This window comes from Mustela nivalis (genome assembly GCF_964662115.1).
Source record: "Mustela nivalis genome assembly, chromosome: 13".
In the NCBI taxonomy this organism is placed as follows: domain Eukaryota; kingdom Metazoa; phylum Chordata; class Mammalia; order Carnivora; family Mustelidae; genus Mustela; species Mustela nivalis.
The window spans coordinates 28,624,468-28,643,739 of NC_139032.1; the positions used below are offsets into that span (position 1 = coordinate 28,624,468).

Sequence of the window (19,272 nt, forward strand, 5' to 3'; positions counted from 1 at the left end):
TATAAGCTGACATTTAAATAGTTGCTTTTCTTACATGTAAGATAAGACCATGAGGAAAGATGCCTGAGAATACTTTGGAAAACTGGAGGAATTGGAGAGTTTGCCCAGAATTTAAAATTCAGCGCAAGTGAGCAAATTTGCATAATTAAGAGTAGGTGCTCCTCCCCTGCTGGGTCTGACCGCCTCCTGCCGTCCCCCTTCCCTCCCCCCCCACCCCCCACCCCCGCCCCCAGGGAAGTCACAGCAGGTTCCCCTACTCTTATCTTGCTTGGCCAGATTGCATATGGCCCTCCCTGTCAGTCATTTTTGCTGATGAGAAAATGCAGCTAAATTGCCAGGGGCAAAGGTGCAGGAAAAACGTTAACTAGAAGCCGGGATTCACCAGGGTGTCAAAGAGCGATGCTGTGACCAAATAACATTCATTTAAAAGGGATTCACAGCGTCTGAATATGCTAAGACCACAATGAACAAGAGGGAAGACTCAGGCTATAAACAAGTAAGAAAAATGCCAGATGGGGTAAAGCGGGGGGGCCGGCAGACAATGACCTGGGAGCCATAGTTGACCCACCACCTCTTTTTGTAAATAAAGCTTTTTTGGAACACAGCCACACCCCTTGATTTACTGCTGTCTACTGCTGGTTTCTGATACATGGAGTCACAGGAGAGACCACTCAGCCCTTCATAAAGGATTGTGCCCCTGCTGTATGTGCAAGGATCCAAACAGGGTGAAATAAGGGAAGGGAGGTATGTTACTTTCCGTCCACTGGTCAGGGGGCACCTCTCTGCTGGCAACACATAAACCAACACAGGAAATACTGGAGAGGGAAGGCAACCAGAGGAGGGGCTAAGGGATAGCAGAAGGAATCCTAGTGAGTGCAAGGGCCTGGGGCAGTAGATCTGGGTGTGTCCCAGGACCCAGACCTAAAGGAGGCGGGAGGGCTCTGCACTGGGGCTTGAGTAAGGTGGTCTGGGGAGTACGGTTCCCGATCAGAGTTAGGCGGCTTTACAAACCTAGGTCGGGAATGTTAGTTACTTGGTGAGCAGTGGACAGGAATGCAAGCGGAGGACCTCATCTCTGGGTAAATATTTCAAGTACAAGGTTAAAGGAAATAAATGAGGAAAGAGCACATACCCTGCCTCCCAGTTACACAGATACACTGTCTGACCGCTTGGAAGGTGGTGGGACTGGTTTAGACTTCTGATTCCTCGGGTTCTCTGCTGCTTTCCTGTCCTTTTCCCAAGCCTGGCAGCCCCGCCCGGACCGGCCCCCTAGGCCTCACCTCTGCAGCCAGCCACATCTGCCTGCCTGGGGCTAGCCGGGAGGGGCTAGGAGAGTGGGGGGGGGGGGTTGACAGAGCAAACTATTTCCAGGCAGGAGCCAGAATTTAGGAAACACCAGGGTCCTAGCTCCTCACTTCCCAGGTGTTACTGCTGGGAGGATCTGTCCAGGTGGGGCTTTGTGGCCAGCAGGGGGCACAGGTGATCTTGGTAAACAGAGACCCCGGATGGACTTGTGTTGAGGCAGCTGGAAAATAGGAGTCTTAAAGGTCACAATACAGCTACTCAACAAGATTCTTGCTGAAGGCAGGCCAGGAGGGATTACATATCAGGGAGTGGTGAGGAATCTCATCACAAAGGAAGGAGCAGGGTTCTTGCTAAAACTGAACTAACTTTGCCAAGGACAAGGCCCAAGTTCAGAGCCTTGACACAGAGCACCTGGACTAGAGTTAGGACAAAAAGAGAGTCTTCATCCCCACTTGTCTGTGTTCTGGGGCTGGCCCAGGGATCAGGCAAGCACATTGTCCATGGCTTCTGGCCCTCACTCCCCTGCATGGAATTCAAAGGGTGAACTGTACTTAGTTGAGGGCAGCACTGAGCAAGGTGTAGACATGACGCCCCTCAGCTGCCAGGAACAAGCCAGCCATGGGCCAGAGAAGCTTCCAGAAGCACACTGGGACAGCAGCAGTGTCTGTGTCCCATGGTTACCATACCTCTAGTCTCCTCTGAATGCAAGGGCCTGAGGGGCTCAGGTAGAGGGGACAAACATACCCTCAATCCTATACACAGGACAGACATGGTGACCAAAGTCAGGTGCCAAGATCAACAGGGCACGAGGCAGTAAAGGGCCATAAGCCAATTAAAATTGCACAGTGCACCCATGACCCAGTGGCTGGATTACAGCCTGAAACAGGTTTTCTGCCTTTCCCCTGTTCCAGGAGAAGGAGCCACTGCTTCCCACAAAGATCTCTGTGTGTTGTCACAAAGTATGTGGTGAGTGTTGTGACTTACTCAGTGAGACGCTCATGGTGAACAGTGATGGTCACAGGACAGGGTAACTGTAGTTCACATGCTTCCTGTGTGGGGGAGGTGGGAGCCGGGCCTGAGGGAAAGGGAAAGGAGAAGAAAGGCTGAACTTGAGGGTTAACCTAGAGTGAGGGGAGGCAGATTTGCTTTGGGGGGGGGGGGGGTCAAGGACTTATCTGCAACAGTATCCAGGATCGGGTTAAAATCAGCGAGTGCCCGTTCCTTCCAGCCGGGTCAGCAGCACACCGATGAGTACCTGCGTCAGAACAGACCATCTCCAGCGTCTGTGCTGACTTGGGTCAGAAGTCGGAGTAATTGCTGGCAAGATCCCCTCAGCCCCCACCCTCCATGCAGTGCTTTGTGTCTGAACCTATTGAGATTTGAGGCTACAAGAGAAACAAGAATAAGGACAGCCTCATGCTCTACAGAGCACTGCACAAGGCAAGGTTTGCAGGCCCAGCCCACCCAACATCGGCAACACACACTTGGCGATGCCCCCTTTCCTCTCCTGAATGAAGTTCACAGGAGACAAGTCCCTGCACAGGTTGCTTTAGCGAGTGGAATGCTCTCCCTATAACAGAAAAAAGACATCAAAGGAAATATCTATAGTGAAATGATATATTTCCATGGGGCCCAGGGCATAAGGGCACATCGTGAAATTGGCAGATTCAGAGATCCCTCCACACTCACTGAGGCCATGTCTGCAGACGCCCATGCATCCTGGAGCCTGGGATGGCATGAGGACACTGCGACCACCTGCTGACCTGACCCTGCAGAAGTGAGGGTAGGAGTTCATGAAAGATTAAATATTTTTGCCAATTTATTAAACAGCTGCATTCTCAGAAATCTCAGTAACTATTAAACCATGCTTTCCAAGATCGTGTTTGGATTATGGACATTGGAGAGGGTATGTGCTGTGCTGAGTGCTGTGAAGTGTGTAAGCCTGACGATTAACAGACTTGTATCTCTGGGGCTAATAATAAATTATATGTTAATTTTTTTAAAAAATGCTCTCCAAAACATGCAGTTAAATCCTAAGGTCACATAATTATAAACAAAGTTTTTTTCTTATAAAAGTGCTCAGCAGACACTCAGGGACCCAGGGAATGGTTACCGTGCAGGACTTAAATTAATCTATTTGAACTCACAGCACCCGCATCCAGGAGCTCCCCCAACATCAGCAACTGAAAAATTCGCCGCCCATTTCCACCATGCCCGCTAGGAGGCAGTGTTGTGGCGTGGAGAAGGAAGGTCCCAGTCCCACACAGAGACTGGGGGAGGACAGGGAGCCCTCAACAGAGCTGTCTGGCAGGGGAGCTTGCTGGGTGGCTGGTGGAGAAAGCCACAATGGCTCAGCGGGAGGACAGCAGCAGGAAACCCCCTTCCCCGGGTTTGGAAGTGGGTGCAGCAGGCACTTCCCTCTGAGAGGCTCCTGCAGGGTCGCTGAGTCCTGTCATTTCTTGAACACCTCTTTATTGAGCACCTCCCTGCCAGGTGCTGGAGACACTGTCTCTGCCCTCAAGTTGGCTCCCAGTCAAGAGGGGGAGACTGTCCCACATCACCCTACAGTCTGGTGGAGTCACAGTGGAGAACCCCACGTGAGCCAGAGCCTCCAGGGGAGGAATGTTCTGGAAGAGATCCCAGCAGGAGGGGTCCCCTGGATGCGTGGACGTCGGTTGGTTAGAGTGGGACCATCCCGGGTCGAGGAAGGAATCCCCCTGAGGCTGTACCCCACAGCTCTAGTGGGCCTCTGTTCTGGAGCCAGGATCGAACTGGAGGTGGATAACGAGGCTGCCTGTGAGGCCGGATGGAGTCAGGGGCACAGGAGTGACGCCTCACTGTGCAGCCTTGAGGTGGGCTGTCTGGGTGCCCAGAGCCCCTGCCCACACCGTCCCCGCAGAAGCACTGCCATGTTTGGTGTCAGTGTTTACATACCTGTGTGTCCCCAGGACATGGATCTGGGCTGGGTCTGGACCTCTTGTGTGTCCCCAGGACACGGATCTGGACTGGGTCTGGACCTTCCTGTTCCCTGCACTGTGCGGAGCCCACAGGGGCCTCCGTAAATGTCTGCTCACAAGTGAGGGAGTGAGTGAGTCTGTGAGTTCTCCTGCTTCTCCCTGTAGGGAGAGAGAGAGGACAGGGGGAAGGTTATCGGGCCCTCGCCCTGCCACTCTTTGTCTTTGTACCTCGTGATGCCCTCCTTCTCAGCATCTGGTACAGTCACGGTGCCGGGGAAGCAGGACCCCTCCACGCAGAGAGCAGCAGGCGCCCCTGACCAGGCAGACAGGCCAACCCTGCTTTTCCTGGTAATCAGCGACCTCACAGGAGTAGCTCCAACTAATTCCTTGTGCACCAAAATGCCACGGACCTGGGCACATGCTGGCGACCAAGAGCAGATGGGTGGTTGTCAGGGGCCAGGCGGGGAGGGAGGAGTGACTGCTGATGGGCTCAGCTTCCTTACATCATGGAATGTTCCAGAACCAGAGAGCAGGGCTGGTTGCACACATCATACATGTAGTAACACCTCGGAGCTTCAGTTCTCTTTAAAATGGCTGAAACAGGGAATTGTATGTTACTTGCACTTTACGTGAATTTTTTTGTGGCTACAATGGGACACCATGAAACCTCTATGCACCATGGGTAAGAATCGTGGACCAGATACGAACTTCCAGTTAGAAAACGAGTGCCGGGATGTACTGTACACGACAGGACCACAGTTACTAACACTGCATGGCACGTGTGAAAGTTCCTAAGACAGTGGCTCTTAAAACTTCTCCTCACAAAGAAATCCCGGATCGGGAAGGACACGGCGAGGGGGTTCCAAATTGCGCTGGCAATTTGCTCAGAGCCTTCTCTTGTTCTGTGACTAACTGGCCCCCCTGCACCTGTGTTTAGGACGCTCACCGGGGACTCTTCATCCAGCAGCTGCGACCCACGCAGAACCTCCAATCCAGGATCAAACTGAAGCTGTTTGGCCACTCGGGCTCCGGGAAAACCACGCTGGTGGAATCGCTCAAGTGTGGGCTGCTGAGAAGCTTCTTCCGGAGACGCCGGCCCAGACTGTCCTCTGCCAGCTCCACCAGGTTCCCGCCCTCCCCGCTGGCGTCCAAGCCCGCAGGTAGGCGCCTCCACCCCGGCTCCTGTCTCTGTGCGAGGTGCTGGCTTTTGTGCTGTCCCGTGTCAAGGTCTAGGGTGAGTAGTGGCTTTGTGTTGGTTCCCTGGCCCGTGGTGACCGGATCTCACTGCCCTGTTGGCTCTAGGTGTCTAGCCCAGCTTTGGCTCCTGTGTGCACTTGCACTTGCTTCTTGGCCTGCACTCCCAAATCGCCCAGGAATAGCAAGGTCAGGGCCTCCCTAAAATCATGGTCACAGACACAGAGGTCCAAACGGCAAATGTGCCAATCACAGAATGGTGTCGTGTTCTACTCTAAACCAGACCAGTGTAACCAGAACGGGTTAATATGGTGAACGGTATGTTGTGTGCATTTTACATGAGTTTATTTTAGATGCGGTGGGACAGAATAAAACATTCCTGCCACGTGGCTAACTTTCACAGACCAGGAGACTCAGCCCTCAGAAATAAAACTCACATGGACAGATTCAGGTTCCAAATCGTACACAGGATGGTACATTGGTCCAGGATGAGTTGTCCCCCTTTGGCTTTCTTCTTGGAACGCTGGGTGCACGCAGTAACTCAAGAACACAGCCACAGAATTCGCACTCATCCTTGTGCATCTCAACGCTGGTTGGTGGTCTTGAAAGGCTCCCTAATGATGTCACGGTCAGTCCGTCCACTCACATGGAGCCTGACTGGGAGGCGGGCTTTGCTGTTGTCCACCCCCCCACCTGCCGAGATGCAGTTATGGGTGGTTCCATGTCCAGAAGGGCCGTGTGCCTGTCCTTCCCCACCTCCGCCAGCCCCAGGGAGAAGCACCGCAGAGAACACTTAGGCACTGATTGTGTTTCTCCCAAATCCCAAGTGAGGCAATTACATTTTGCAAAGATAAGAATATAACCCTCCAGAGAGGTTCCTGTGTCGCCATTTGTGCAAGGATTCATTTCCTCTGCATGACCTCACAAGGTGTCCTGTCAGACCCCCCCACTGAAAACACTGACGGTAAAGTTTTGTTTCCATGCGATCCCTCTCTTCATGGGTGAGGGTGTCTGGGGAGCTTCTTCAGGGCTGAGGGACCGTTGACTGACAGTTACGTGCCCCTTTCAGCTTCTTTTCTCTGAACAGCAGTGGACTTGAAACCAGGTGAAGCTCCAAAAACCACAGTAGATTCACAGTTAGCGTGAGTGCAGGGCAGCTTACACGTAGCGGGAGTATCTTCTGGATACAGCATGCCCAGAACTGGACGAAAGGTGGTTCGCGTGTCACCTCACTGAGTCCACACAGCAGCCTCCAGGACGTCTACCCAGCATTTTGCTGGAGCCTAGTGGGGTCAAGTGGCCTGCCCAGCTGGGAATTCGTGACAGGCCTGACTGCTATGCTTAGTAGGGATGCTACAAGTCCGTCTGTAGTAAGGGTGGTTTCGGGCACGCATTGGCCATGGTCATCCATAATTTTGGCTCAGTTTAGAGACGCAGGATGGTTTCACCTTCTCTGAAGCCAGCAGTCTTCCACACTTAATGATTAGGCTCAGCCTGTGTGTGTTGACCTGGGTCAGTGTTGCCGAGTGTGTGGGTGAGAGAGAGGGGGGCAAAGGGAGAGAGCCGAAGAGATCTACTTAGAGCTCTGAGCTGGAATCTCTGTACATCCTCATTGGGTATGAAGGTTATGCCCCAGGAGCCCCTGACCTAAACTGAACCAGCCACAGACAGATTTTATGTCCTTCTCAACCCTCATCCGTCAGAAGTAATGTCTCCATTCATCTTCCACATGTGGAAGAATCTGGAAGTAGATTCTTGATAAACTGTGGCTCAGGAAGGCCATGTGATCAGCCAGGGTCACGAGTGTGGCAGCGTCCTTCAGCCAGGGCTGAGAGAGACTGGGTCATGGGACTCCGTGACGGAAGATTCTGGCAGGACCATGTCCGCTCTGGACCAGAGAAGCCTCGCCAGCCACGGTCAGCACAGAGATGCAGCGGGTCCCCTAGGGAGGCTGCTTCTGTTCTCTTGACCACCCTTGGTTCAGAGCTGCGTCTCCAGGCTGAACCCGCAAATTTCTGTCAGGATAGCAGGTTGGTGGGGCTCGGCTTCCCCGACAGGACTGTTAGGAGGTAAATACTGCCCTCTCTTGTGTCCCATGTGAGTCCGTTCCAGAATCCTGGTCTCCCAGCATCCCTGAGGACGCTGGCTTTGCTACCAGAAGGAGCCGAACTGTACTCCATTCTCCGGGGAGCGGACAGCCTTGTTCTCTCAGGAGGCAGAGCTCTGCTCTCCGTGGTCACTTGTGTAAAGGGAAATCCTCTCAGGGATTCATAAGACTGAAGAAAGTGACAAATGCCGGAAGGACAGGAGAGAAGGCCCAGGGGACACCAAAAGGATGTCCAGCGGGCAAAGTGGCTGGTCTCTGGGGAAACCAAGTAAAACCTGGAAGCCAGGAGGCGTGGAAAGTGGTGTGTGAGGTTGACATGGTCTGTGCTGACCTGGATCCGGGTCCCGCACACGTGTCGTCTCGCTGGATTCTCACAACATTTTGAGGTTGTGTCATAACCCACTTCGGAGAGAAGAAGTGGGGGCTCAGAGACATAACGTGTCTGCCTCAGGCAGAGGCTGAAACCCGGGGCCTGGGCGCGGTGTGTTGTGTGCAGGAGCGGGTGTGGGGGAGGAAAATAGGATTAGCTGCCGACATTCACACCTCAGTCACCAAAAAATTTGGATATTGGGCTCTTTGTGGAAAATTGGAAGCTCTGGGTGCACCGACTCACATCCCTGATACCAATATCCATGTAAGTACCTGAATATCACTCAGACAGCAGGCCATGGGTTTGCCTTGGACTCCTGGCCCTTGGCTCTGTCGGCTCCTAAGACGCAGGGGGAGAAGGGCCGAGCCATCAGGCAGGACGCAGGAGCGGGGGCACGTGTGGATCCCGGCTGCTCCGTGTGCACCTGCTCGGGGCCATGGGGTCTTCCCCATGGGGCTTGTCCGGTGACCACACCCACACTCGCTCTGTGGCCAGCAGAGGGTCATGGCTGTGGCTTTGTGGGGCTGCAGCAGGAAGGACATACCCAGAGCAGAGGAGGGAGCGGGTGTCCAGGAGCAGTGCTGTGGGGTGGTGGGGTGCGGCCTGTGGTCCCCAGAGTGGAGCACAGGGGCCCTCTATTTCTGCTCAGAGTGCCCAGGGGGCTGCTCCACCGGGCCTGCCGCTTCCCACCACTAGGGGTCAGCAGTTAGCAACGAGGAATGGTTTCCCTCTGGTGCCTCTGTCTCCGTGTGAAATTAGCATTTTTATGATACTGGACACAAACGCTGTCCTAACGAGAACTCAGTGAGGTTCAGGAGTGCCTGCCAAATCCCGTCCGCTCTGCCTGGGACAAGCTGGCCTGCTAGTGGGTAGAATCTCTTTGCGGTCAGCCTGACACAATCTCACGGCCCAGAGTGGGACAGCTTCATCGGCCTCATTTAGGGTCCTGGTGGGGACGTTAATGGAAGGACAGTGTCATGGGCACAGTCAGGGGAGCATCGCAGAGATGGTGAAGTGTTCAAGGCCTGGGACAGAAGGAAGCCATTCCCTCCCCTGGGGCAGAAAGACCAGAGAAAGATACTCTGTTCCTGAGAAAGCTGGAGCCCCCGGGGTGAAGCCGCTGGGGGCTGGAGCGGGGGCGGGGGGGTACTGAGTCAGTCCCTGGGGTCCACCTCTGTCACTGAGCAGTGCAGGCCAGGGCTGCGCGAGGTGCAGCGGACAAGAAGATTCAGGGCAGCACCCCTGACCCACACGTTGGGGGCCCACGGGGCCAGCCCAGAGCAGCAGGGTGTGGGGACGAGAGTGTCCTGGGAAGGGACAAGGCGCAGACCAGGCAGTGGGGTAGCAGACACTCAGGCTGCCCTGTTCTCACCACCCTCCCGTCTACTTGCAGTGTCCGTGAGCATCAGCAACCTGTACCCGGGCTGCGAGCACGTGAGCGTGAGGAGCCGTAGCATGATGTTCGAGCCGGGACTCACGCGAGGGACTCTGGAGGTGTTGGTGGCCCCGCCCCAGCACCCACACTGTGCAGCCGACGACCAGTCCACTAAGGCCATTGACATCCAGAATGCTTATCTGAACGGTACAGTGGCCCACACGCCCCACTGGGGAGCACCTCCTGTCTCCCTTCTCCCTGGACTGTAAGTCCTCCCGCTGAGGGAACGGTCCCCCAAGTCTGTCACAGCCCCACAAGGACAGAGGAAAAGCCACACAGAGTGACCGTGGGAGTGACCCCGTGAAGCACAGCTGGTTCATACCCGTAAAGAGTGAAACTAAACCCCCTGTCCTCATGGGCACCTAGCAGAACCCCAAGCACACAGTAGGTGCTTAATCAATGTTGAGTAAATCAATACATTTTCTTGGCAGAGCCCAACATCCACTTGGATGAGAAAACTTGTAAAATACTATCCAGCTGGCAGTTTAATAAACGCAGGTGTGAGAAGAGTTAACCTTGACCACATCTGCACTCGTGGCTGACGCTAGGCAGCCCAGGCACGGGCGATTCTCTCCATGGGCAAAATTTCCCATGTGTTCTTTGCCCTGAAACATTTCCAACACTTCACATGTTCCCTGGGAAGGTTATTTCTCCAGCATTCACTGTGTCAACCCCCTGCCCAGCCCCCGGAGCTCCCGGGCCCCCTGTTGGCCCACGTCACTTGAACACCATCCCCTGCCTCATGGAGACGAAGTTTAGAGCAGGGATAAAGCAGTTTCTTTGAGACCCATCTGTGAGAACCATATGCGCTGATTCCAGCGCCCGCGCTCCAGTGTCCAGCACAGGGAAGGCACTCGGACAATGCCGGTCGGGGGCATCTTCCCATCGGCTCTGTGATTACCCTGAACCCCGTGAATGGTAGACGTCAGTGTGTGTCACCTCGAACTGTTCATCTCCAGGGGGCAGGCAGGTCTCCTGCGGGGCTTGTGAAGACTCACACTGCCATCCTGCCTCCCAGAGGTGCAGGAGGTTGGGGGGGCGAGGTTAGATGAGGCTGCTGCTGTTGGTCCAGGAACCCCACTAGGAGAACCACTGTGTCTAGTGACGTAGAATTAAAGCCCACGGACATTTTCTTTTTTAAAAGCAGAGTGTTGTCTGTGGTCCCGGAGCTGAGCTGGTGTCGTAGTATTGTGAGAGGGGCAGCCTGTCCCCAGCACCCCTCATTCACCTGGCTTCTCACAGCCCCTGCCCCACCCCAGATCTGGCTCCCAGTACTCCCCGTGCTAGAGGACCTGTGCCTGTGCTCTGGAACCCTTCGTACTAATGCCTCAGTGGCCAGATTAGAGAGTCCCGTCCCCGGGGCTGCCTGCGCTCCAGTCGAGGCTTCAAAAGTGCCCTTGGATCTTCCTCAATAACGGTTGATTGCAGAATTTCTGGCCCAAAATTAGCACCGAGGGGAAGAATTGGGGAAAGAGAGCTTGAAATCCTACAACATAAATGGTCCTGCCTGTTAACCTCAGAGGCCAGTGTGTGGATGGTCACTGCCCTGCTGGGATGTGGCCATGTAGGGCTAGGGATGCCCCCTGTATCTGGAAGGTCCCTGAGAGGTTCCAGGTGCCCTAGGATCTACAATCAGAGCCTCACCCACAGACACTTCTAAGAGAACCCTCTGTACCCACCACTCAGATATGAGAGAGCCAGCGCCTCCCAAACATTAGGCCACACAGCCTTCTACCCTTCTTGAACCTTCCACTGCCCCCCCACGCTGGCTGAGTGTATGAACCCCACCTCCTCACAGCTCCCTCCCCCTCCGTCAGATGCAGACTGTGCTAATCAACCATTGCATCTTTCACCTGTGCAGGTGACCTACCTGAACAGGTCACTTCCTCACCTGAAGAAGGTGAATATAACCAAATTTAAATTTATTTAATAAATTTATTATTAATATTATATTATAATTGTATATAATTATATTATTATAATATATAATAATAAATTATTGTTGATATTAATATTAATAATATAATGTTGTTACATTTATTAATAAATAAATAATTTGGTTATATTTGGTAATTTAACCAAAATTAAATTACATATCTTAGTGACTTTTACATTCAACATCATATATACCCTGTCATGTTCCAAAAAGAATTTATACTTATTTGAAGGTAGGGAATCTTATCACATACGTCCTCTGACTGTGTGAGTTTGTTGATGGGGAGCGCAAAGCCACCAGTTGGCTCTGACTCCTTCCTCGTGAGGAGTCATTCCTGTGGGGAAGGCGGGAGTGTATGGATAAACAGCTGGGTGGTATGGACACCACTCCTTCCCTCAGCAGGCCCTAAACTGTTAAAAAAAAAAAAAAAACTGTGGTTGGCATTTGCTGGTGGTGGTACAGATAGTCGTCTCTCTTCTCTCTGTAGGCGTCGGTGATTTCAGCGTGTGGGAATTCTCTGGCAATCCTGTGTACTTCTGCTGTTACGACTACTTTGCTGCCAACGATCCCACATCCATCCACGTCATCGTTTTCAGTCTGGAAGAACCCTACGAGATCCAGTTGAACCAAGTGATTTTCTGGCTGAATTTCCTGAAGTCTCTCGTGCCAGTTGAAGAGCCCATCGGTAAGCTAGCAGGCCCGGTGTGGGGCGCCCTTCCCGCTGGGCGGATCCATAGCTTGGGGCTAACTGTGAGACTCCCCCACACCCGGTCTCTCCTTCCCGTGACTAGATTCCCACACTGGACGGTTCCTGAGGCCCAGCCGCTCCCTTTGTTCGCAGGGAGTTATTACAGGATCACATTTTCCTGCCTCAGAGACCAGGTCCGAGCAATTCCTTGAGGATGGCATGTCACTCTCTCCCTACACGCTAGAGCTGTGGTCAGTTTTATTGGGTGGAAGTGGAATTCATCCTTTGATGGTCTCTGTGCCTCTACCTTCATGATGAAGAGGCAGAACGGGCCCTCCGTTGTGTGGTTCCTTCAAGCACGGAAGGGACCCTATTGAGTGTGAACGTATTATGTTAACTCTATTCCTAGAGCAGAAGACAGCCTCCAATACACTTTTGTTCCTTTGTGTACAAAACAAAAAGGAGCAGCCTTCCAGGGTGGGCACTGGGTTATCCATTTTGTTCTTTGAAATTCATAGAATAATCAAATAATTGGACTTAACCTCCTCAGGGGACCTCCACTCTTCCTCTTTCTTTCCCATTCTTTTGGCTGTTTTCTTCCTAAACCCTCCTCTAAGGAGAGGCTGGTGGGCTATGTGCACCGCAGGAGGCCCTCTCAGCCATCCCTGGGTGTCGCTGCATTCGGAGGGCTTTCTTTGTCTGGTAAAGGGTGCACCTGCTCGGAGTTTGATTTCCCCACACCATGCAAGCAGGGCCCCCCAGAGTGAGAGCTGAGAAGCTCCCTCGTGTTCTGTGGTCTGAGCCCAGCAAACAGGCTCATCCTGATGTTGGCCAGGCCCAGGCCTTCTCGGGCAGGCTGCACCTCCCAGAGGCCAGCACGGCCTCCCTCCCCCAGGGAACTCAAGGCAGCCAGGAAGGAGGACCCACCTGTGAAACACCTGCCTTCTGCCCCCAGCCTTCGGCGGCAAGCTGAAGAACCCACTGCATGTGGTCCTGGTGGCCACCCACGCCGACATCATGAACGTGCCTCGGCCGGCTGGAGGCGAGTTTGGGTACGACAAGGACACATCCTTGCTCAAGGAGATCAGGAACAGGTGAGGGCGTCGCTGGTGACAGGGGCCATCCCGCAGAGCTCACGGACATCAGAGCTCTCCTTTGCTTGGTTGGCTTCTGTGGCATGGTTTTTATTTGTATCAAAACATTGAAAACAACAGATGCAACAGAAGTAAAGAGCATGGGATAAAAAACAACAAAGCATGCATTGCTTTCCTCACCCCCTGGGGCCAGTGCCCATCTAGCTAGTTAGCACATCCATCATTATGTCTCCTTCTCTTCTCCTTATTTCTTTTTTTATTTTTTTGGTGAGAATGTCTCTCCCCCAAAAATGTTTAAGCTCAATCCTTAGCAAACGTCTGTCGTGTGATGCAGTGTCACCAACTGTGGTCACCGTGTTGATGAAGAGCTCCAGTGGTGGTTGTTGCTTTTGCTCTTGTTTCCTCTGAGGATGGTCTTCTTACCACTGAGCACTATCGCTCAAGGCAAAGTTGCCGCTCCTGAGGGGGTCGTGACAATCACTTGGGGGTCCTGACCTGATCTGGAAAGCAGGAGGGGCTGGAGGGGGAAATCCCAGTGTGAGGTTCCTGGCACGTGTTTTTGGAGAACTTCTGTTTCATCAGTCAGTGTGGGTGTGCAAGGGTCACAGTGTAGAAATATGCATTTTTACATAGCATCTGTCAAAAAAATCGGGAAGCTGCAGCTCTGACAGTAATGTGAATTCTCGATTGATCGTCTGCAGACATTTCCTGTGGTCCTCCTGATAGGAAAAAAAGGGCTCTACTACTATTTTCCATCGAAGGTGTAACTGTCAGGCCCATCGTCTGCTCTTACGCTGTCACCCTGTGATGGCCTCCGTCCTCTTAGCGTGCAAGGGGCGGGCATAGGCCTCATCTGTGCTGCGTCAGGTGACCTGAAATCTTCCCATACTGTGTGCCTGCTGCTTTGTGGGACTGGAACCACCCCTCGTCCCTCAGCAGCCACCATCCTCGGGTCTCAGAGCATGCAGGTCCCCACCCCTCCCACCTGCATTATGTGACAGAAGCCAGCAGACCGCGAGGGAGGGATGGCCCTTGCAAGGTCACAAGAATGTTCTGGTTTCTGGCCAGAAGAAGCCTGACTCCTGGGGGCACCGCAGCACCCTGAGGAGGCCGCTGCTCTTCCCTCAGGTTTGGGAATGATCTTCACATTTCAAACAAGCTGTTTGTTCTGGATGCTGGCGCTTCAGGCTCTAAGGACATGAAGGTCCTTCGAAGTCACCTGCAAGACATCCGGAGCCAGATTGTGTCGGTGAGTGAGCCGGGAGGCTGCAGGCCCACCTTTGCCCAGACCGTGCGGTCACCCCAGAGCCGACCTGTTCGTGCTGTCCTCTTGTTTCGGTTTAGTCCTCAGGGGCCCCAGGACGGGGCAGTCACAGGGCCGTGTTTGTGGCCCGTTGCTCTGGGAGGGAGGAAGGGTGAGAACAAAGAGGGCGCCTGGAGCTGAGGGGTTATGGACATGGGGTCACCTTTGGGTGTATGAGATTCTAACAGTTTTAGTAACATGGCCTTTTACAAATCACAGAAACCACCCAGAAATGACTTACTGTGCGATATTTAGAAAATGCAGAGAAGCATCTGTGGGGCTCAGTCGGTTAAGCGTCCAAACTTGGTTTTGGCTCAGGTCTCGATCTCATGGGCCGTGAGATCTAGCCGCACACCAGGTTCCATGCTCAGCCTGGAGTCTGCTGGAGGATTCTCTCCCTCTGTAACCCCAACCCCGCCCTTGTGTATGTGCTCTCTTCCTCTCTAAAATAAATAAATTTATTTTTAAAAGAGCTTATTTATTCAAGACCGACAGAGAGAGAGGGAGGAGGGGTGCACATGCTTGCATGAGCAAGGGGGAGGGGCAGAAGCAGGCTCCCCACCAAGCAGGGAGCCTGATGCAGGGCTTGGCTCCAGGACCGGTGACCTGAGCCACAGCAACTGCTTAACTGACTGAGTCACACGGCACCTCCATAAATAAGTAAATTTGAAAAAAAAAAGCCAGGGGCACTTCTTAGAGTTAACGCAGTTCCAGCATACATCTTTCAGGAATGAGATAATTGGACTGGTTTTTTTATCTTAAAAATTCAGTGGAAGAATAAATAACATATTATAAAAACTGTGTAGCTAATCCAAAATTTAAAAAATCAGTAAGTGGAGTAAATGAGTGTAGAAGTAAATCACAACATCTACAGAAATTTAGTAGAAGACAAAGATGTTGTTTCATGTTTTGGGGAAAATGTGATTTCATCCGTGATCTGACACAACTGGCTATATTCTAGAATGAAATGAGATTGAATTCTACTCACTGAGAGTCCCAAAAATAAATTCTAGGTGGATTAAACCTATTAAATGTCCAAAAGAAGAAGAAGAAAAAAAAATCTGCAATATCTTGACTAAGTTTTTAAAGTAACTTGGTACTGCTTTGGAAAACCTTTTAGGTCATACAGGAAACCTTACGAGTTTTTAAAGAAAGTGTATCTACTTGACAATATGGAAGCTAAAATTTCTTTTCTGTCAAAAAAATTCCATGAACAAAGTTAAAAGGTGAAATAGACTGGAAAAAAATATTCTCAGTGCCTCTGACCCATAAAAGGTTGCTGCTCTATAATACTCGAAAGGTTCTCCAGAGCTGTCACGAAAGGGTAAACATCCCAAGGGCAGAATGCTCTCTGAAAAGTTGCTTCGGCCCCAGCCTCCTGGGTGGGAACAAGGAGCTTGTGTCTCTCCTTCCCTTGGGGTGGGGCAGGGCAGGGGGTGGCTCCACTTAGAGCTTACTGCTTCCCTGCTGGGACATGCCTGTTCACACCAGGCTCCAGTTCCCGATGTGCTGTAGGAATCTTTAGGAAAACTCTGGGCCCACCTGAAGGCCAGTCCTTGCCTTCCAGTGGGAGCCCCAGTAAGGCACAGTGAGTGGAGAGTAGTCTGGGGACAGGGGGGTTGGTAGTCTGGGGAGGGGGGGTCTCAGAAGAACCCCGTCACAGAAACCAGTGGGCATCGATCGGGAACAGTGGTCTGTGAAAGGCCCCAGCCCCTCCCCACCAGTTGGCAGTAGGGGCTTTGCTCTGGGCTCAGAGTTTGAACTGGGGGGTGGTGAGATTGTCTGCTTCACAACCCCCACCCTCAACTCCTGAGGCCGAGCAGGTGGAACCCATCACACAGACTGCCCTTTTGCCTGGGAACTTTGTTTTACGAAGAGGGAGTAGAATTTAGCTGACCTAAAGGTAGGATTCGAGAAGGGACTACCTGATTAATGATGCAGGGCAGTGTATGGCTGGCTTTTTTAATTAGGATGGTGTGCGGATTATCTGAGTCTGTCACACAGATGATTTATTTGATGGAATTAAAAGATTAAAAATCAATTTCAAGGGGAGTGGGGGGATGGGCAAAATAGGTGAAGGGGGGTGGGAGTTACAACTTTCCAGCTGTGGAGGGAGTAAGTCGCAGGAATAAAAGACACAGCATAGGGGCTCCTGGATGGCTCAGTGGGTGAAAGCCTCTGGCTTCGGCTCAGGTCATGGTCCCAGGGTCCTGGGATCGAGCCCCGCATCGGGCTGTCTGCTCAGCAGGGAGCCTGCTTCCCTCTCTCTCTGCCTGCCTCTCTGCCTACTTGTGATCCCTGTCTGTCAAATAAATAAAAATCTTAAAAAAAAAAAAAAAAAGACACAGCATAGGGAATATCATCCATAGTGTAGTAACAGTGGGCGGTGACAGAAGTCACCGCATTTGTGTGCTGACCCTGGCATATCTGTGGACTGGTCCAGTCCCTGCGTCACGCCCTAAAACTCTCACAAGGTTGCATGTCAACTATACTCAAAATTTTTGGAAATAATTTAAGGAAGAAAGAAATCTATTTCAAGCCCGTTACCAAGAATTAGTCTCATTTATTTTTTTTAATGATTTTATTTATTTATTTGACAGAGAGAGATCACAAGTAGGCAGAGAGGCAGGCAGAGAGAGAGAGAGGGAAGCAGGCTCCCTGCTGAGCAGAGAGCCTGATGCGGGACTCGATCCCAGGACCCTGAGATCATGACCTGAGCCGAAGACAGCGGCTTAACCCACTGAGCCACCCAGGCGCCCCTAGTCTCATTTAAACTGTATTTATCCACAACATTCCCACGGATGCCTAATTTACTGGTAAAAACCCACTGGGATATTGCTAAGGAAGGTTCATCTCTTTTCCTGTCCCTTTGCTCATCAAGTGACATCTTGTGGCTGAAAGAGTTGCTCCAGGGGAGCACGGAACACAGCTTTTGGGGCCAAGGCATACTGAGATTGAGTCCCTGTTCCAAATGCCTTGTTATGAAGCCTCCCCCCTATTTAACCATTAGCCGTAGAAACGAAAGCCTCCGTGTCCTGCTTGACGCTTATAACCGGGTTTCACAGGGAGGCAGCGCTCTAAAGAAAGAACTGGCTCCATTTGCCCAACAAAAAAGCCCTAACTCATCCCGAGTATTTCTTGCAACGGTGCGGAAAAGAGAGCCATCCCCTCTCCCTGGGCTTCTCCGAGGGAGCGCCCTGGACCGCGGATTGACCTGCCCCGTCCTGCACGTTCTAGGTGTGCCCACCGATGACGCACCTGTGTGAGAAAATCATCTCCACGCTGCCTTCCTGGAGGAAGCTCAACGGGCCCAACCAGCTCATGTCGCTGCAGCAATTTGTGTACGACGTGCAGGATCAGCTGAACCCTCTGGCCAGGGAGGGAGACCTCCGGCGCATAGCCCAGCAGCTCCACAGCGCGGGCGAGGTAGGGGGCGGGGCCCGGGCGGGGGCGGGGGCGGGGCTCCACGGGAGTGTTTCTGCCCCCTCAGAAGGGGCTTTGAGCCCGCAGAAGCCGAGTGGAAACTGACCAGCCACCCACAGTCTATCCAGACGCGGTGATTTTCGGACCTGCAGTTCTCTGCTTACCTGTCCCCCCCTGAGCGCTGCCCGGTGGCTGTGTGCGGCTTTGCTCGTTTTCCCGCTTGTGTGAGTTAGGGGGCACAGTTCCGCTGCACGGGGCAACTGGACCTCTCTCCTCTTGTCTTGGGGCACCTAGTGCTTAGCTGTGATTTTCTGCCCCATGGGCTGAAAGTCCAAACAGACTTTGGGGCTTACAGATTATTGAGAAAAGGCAGTGACGAGAGGACATCCAGAGACACTTTGACCCAGCAAGCAGTGTCCCCCAGAAATGACCCAGAAATGGAGATATTTGCTTCTGCGTGTGTGGCATTCTGCACTGGGGCTTGGGTCTGCTGTTCTCATCACTTCTCTGCCTGTCCATCCTATGACATCAGGGGACAGTTGAGGCTAGTCCAGGCCACGAAGAACAGTTCTGAACGTGAAAACCCAGAAGCAGTTCTGAGAATTCTAGACACCAGGAGCTTCCAGTCCAGTATCAGTGTCCCCCGACTCAAGACCAGTGTGTGTGGGTCAGATAGGCCTGACATTAAAACTGAATCTGGTGACCCTGAAAATTAGAGCATCAGGCAGGGAGAGCAGGAGCTTCCGAACTCTGCTGAAACTGCTGGTAATCTACAGGCCCCTCCGGATGTGCTTTAAAGTAACTGAATCCAAGGACGGGGATCCAAGCTTACATTATAAGATAAGAGTAACCGTAATAATAAACTCAGTCCATTGGCCCAGTCTTCTCTTGTCTTCTGATATCTGACCAGCAGTTTCTAGAGCAAGGGTAAAATCCACTGTCTTGTTCATTCTCCTTGCCCTTGAGACTTTAAGTGAGTAAGTGAAGCTCTGATAGTAGGAGTAAGGGAGGGGAATCTGTCAGGTGCCCCCACTCTGCTTGGCCACCAGCCCCTCCCCCAGGCTGTTACTGCCCGCTGGTAAGGAAGCTCTTAGGCACATGTCACCGGTTGTCCTGATGCCTTTTTCTGGACCCCTCACTGCACGAAGTTGTCTGTCCCCTTAGTCTGCTCCCGTGTGGCCAGTGTCTCAATCTTCCCTGACCCTGAGGTCCCACCAAATGCCTTAACAAGCAATAGATCTGCTCTACCCTCCCAGAATTGTCATTTTAGCGATCATTTGGATTGGACTCGTGGGCAGAGGGGTTCTCAAAGCTGTAACTGCAGTGTAGACTAGAAGGTGGTCCTGGTACCAACAGTCAGGAGCCTCTGCCTCCACGTGAGGAGGGAACCTGCTCTGGGTTCAGAGGGAGGAGGAGAGGGAGGTGCAGCGCAGAGCACAGCTGCCTCTGGGTGTTGTCCC

At 52.5% G+C, this 19,272-nt stretch overlaps 1 protein-coding gene across 1 annotated transcript in view; it reads left to right on the forward strand.

The window, feature by feature from the left end:
• The window catches only part of DAPK1 (death associated protein kinase 1), a 171,684-nt gene that overhangs the window by 148,579 nt on the left and 3,833 nt on the right, over positions 1-19,272 (forward strand). Inside the window, exons 20-25 of the mRNA XM_082697211.1 lie at positions 5,200-5,422; positions 9,327-9,515; positions 11,792-11,989; positions 12,948-13,086; positions 14,215-14,335; positions 17,627-17,815. Coding sequence (XP_082553337.1) covers positions 5,200-5,422; positions 9,327-9,515; positions 11,792-11,989; positions 12,948-13,086; positions 14,215-14,335; positions 17,627-17,815 — 1,059 coding nt within the window. The remainder of the gene's footprint in view (positions 1-5,199; positions 5,423-9,326; positions 9,516-11,791; positions 11,990-12,947; positions 13,087-14,214; positions 14,336-17,626; positions 17,816-19,272) is intronic.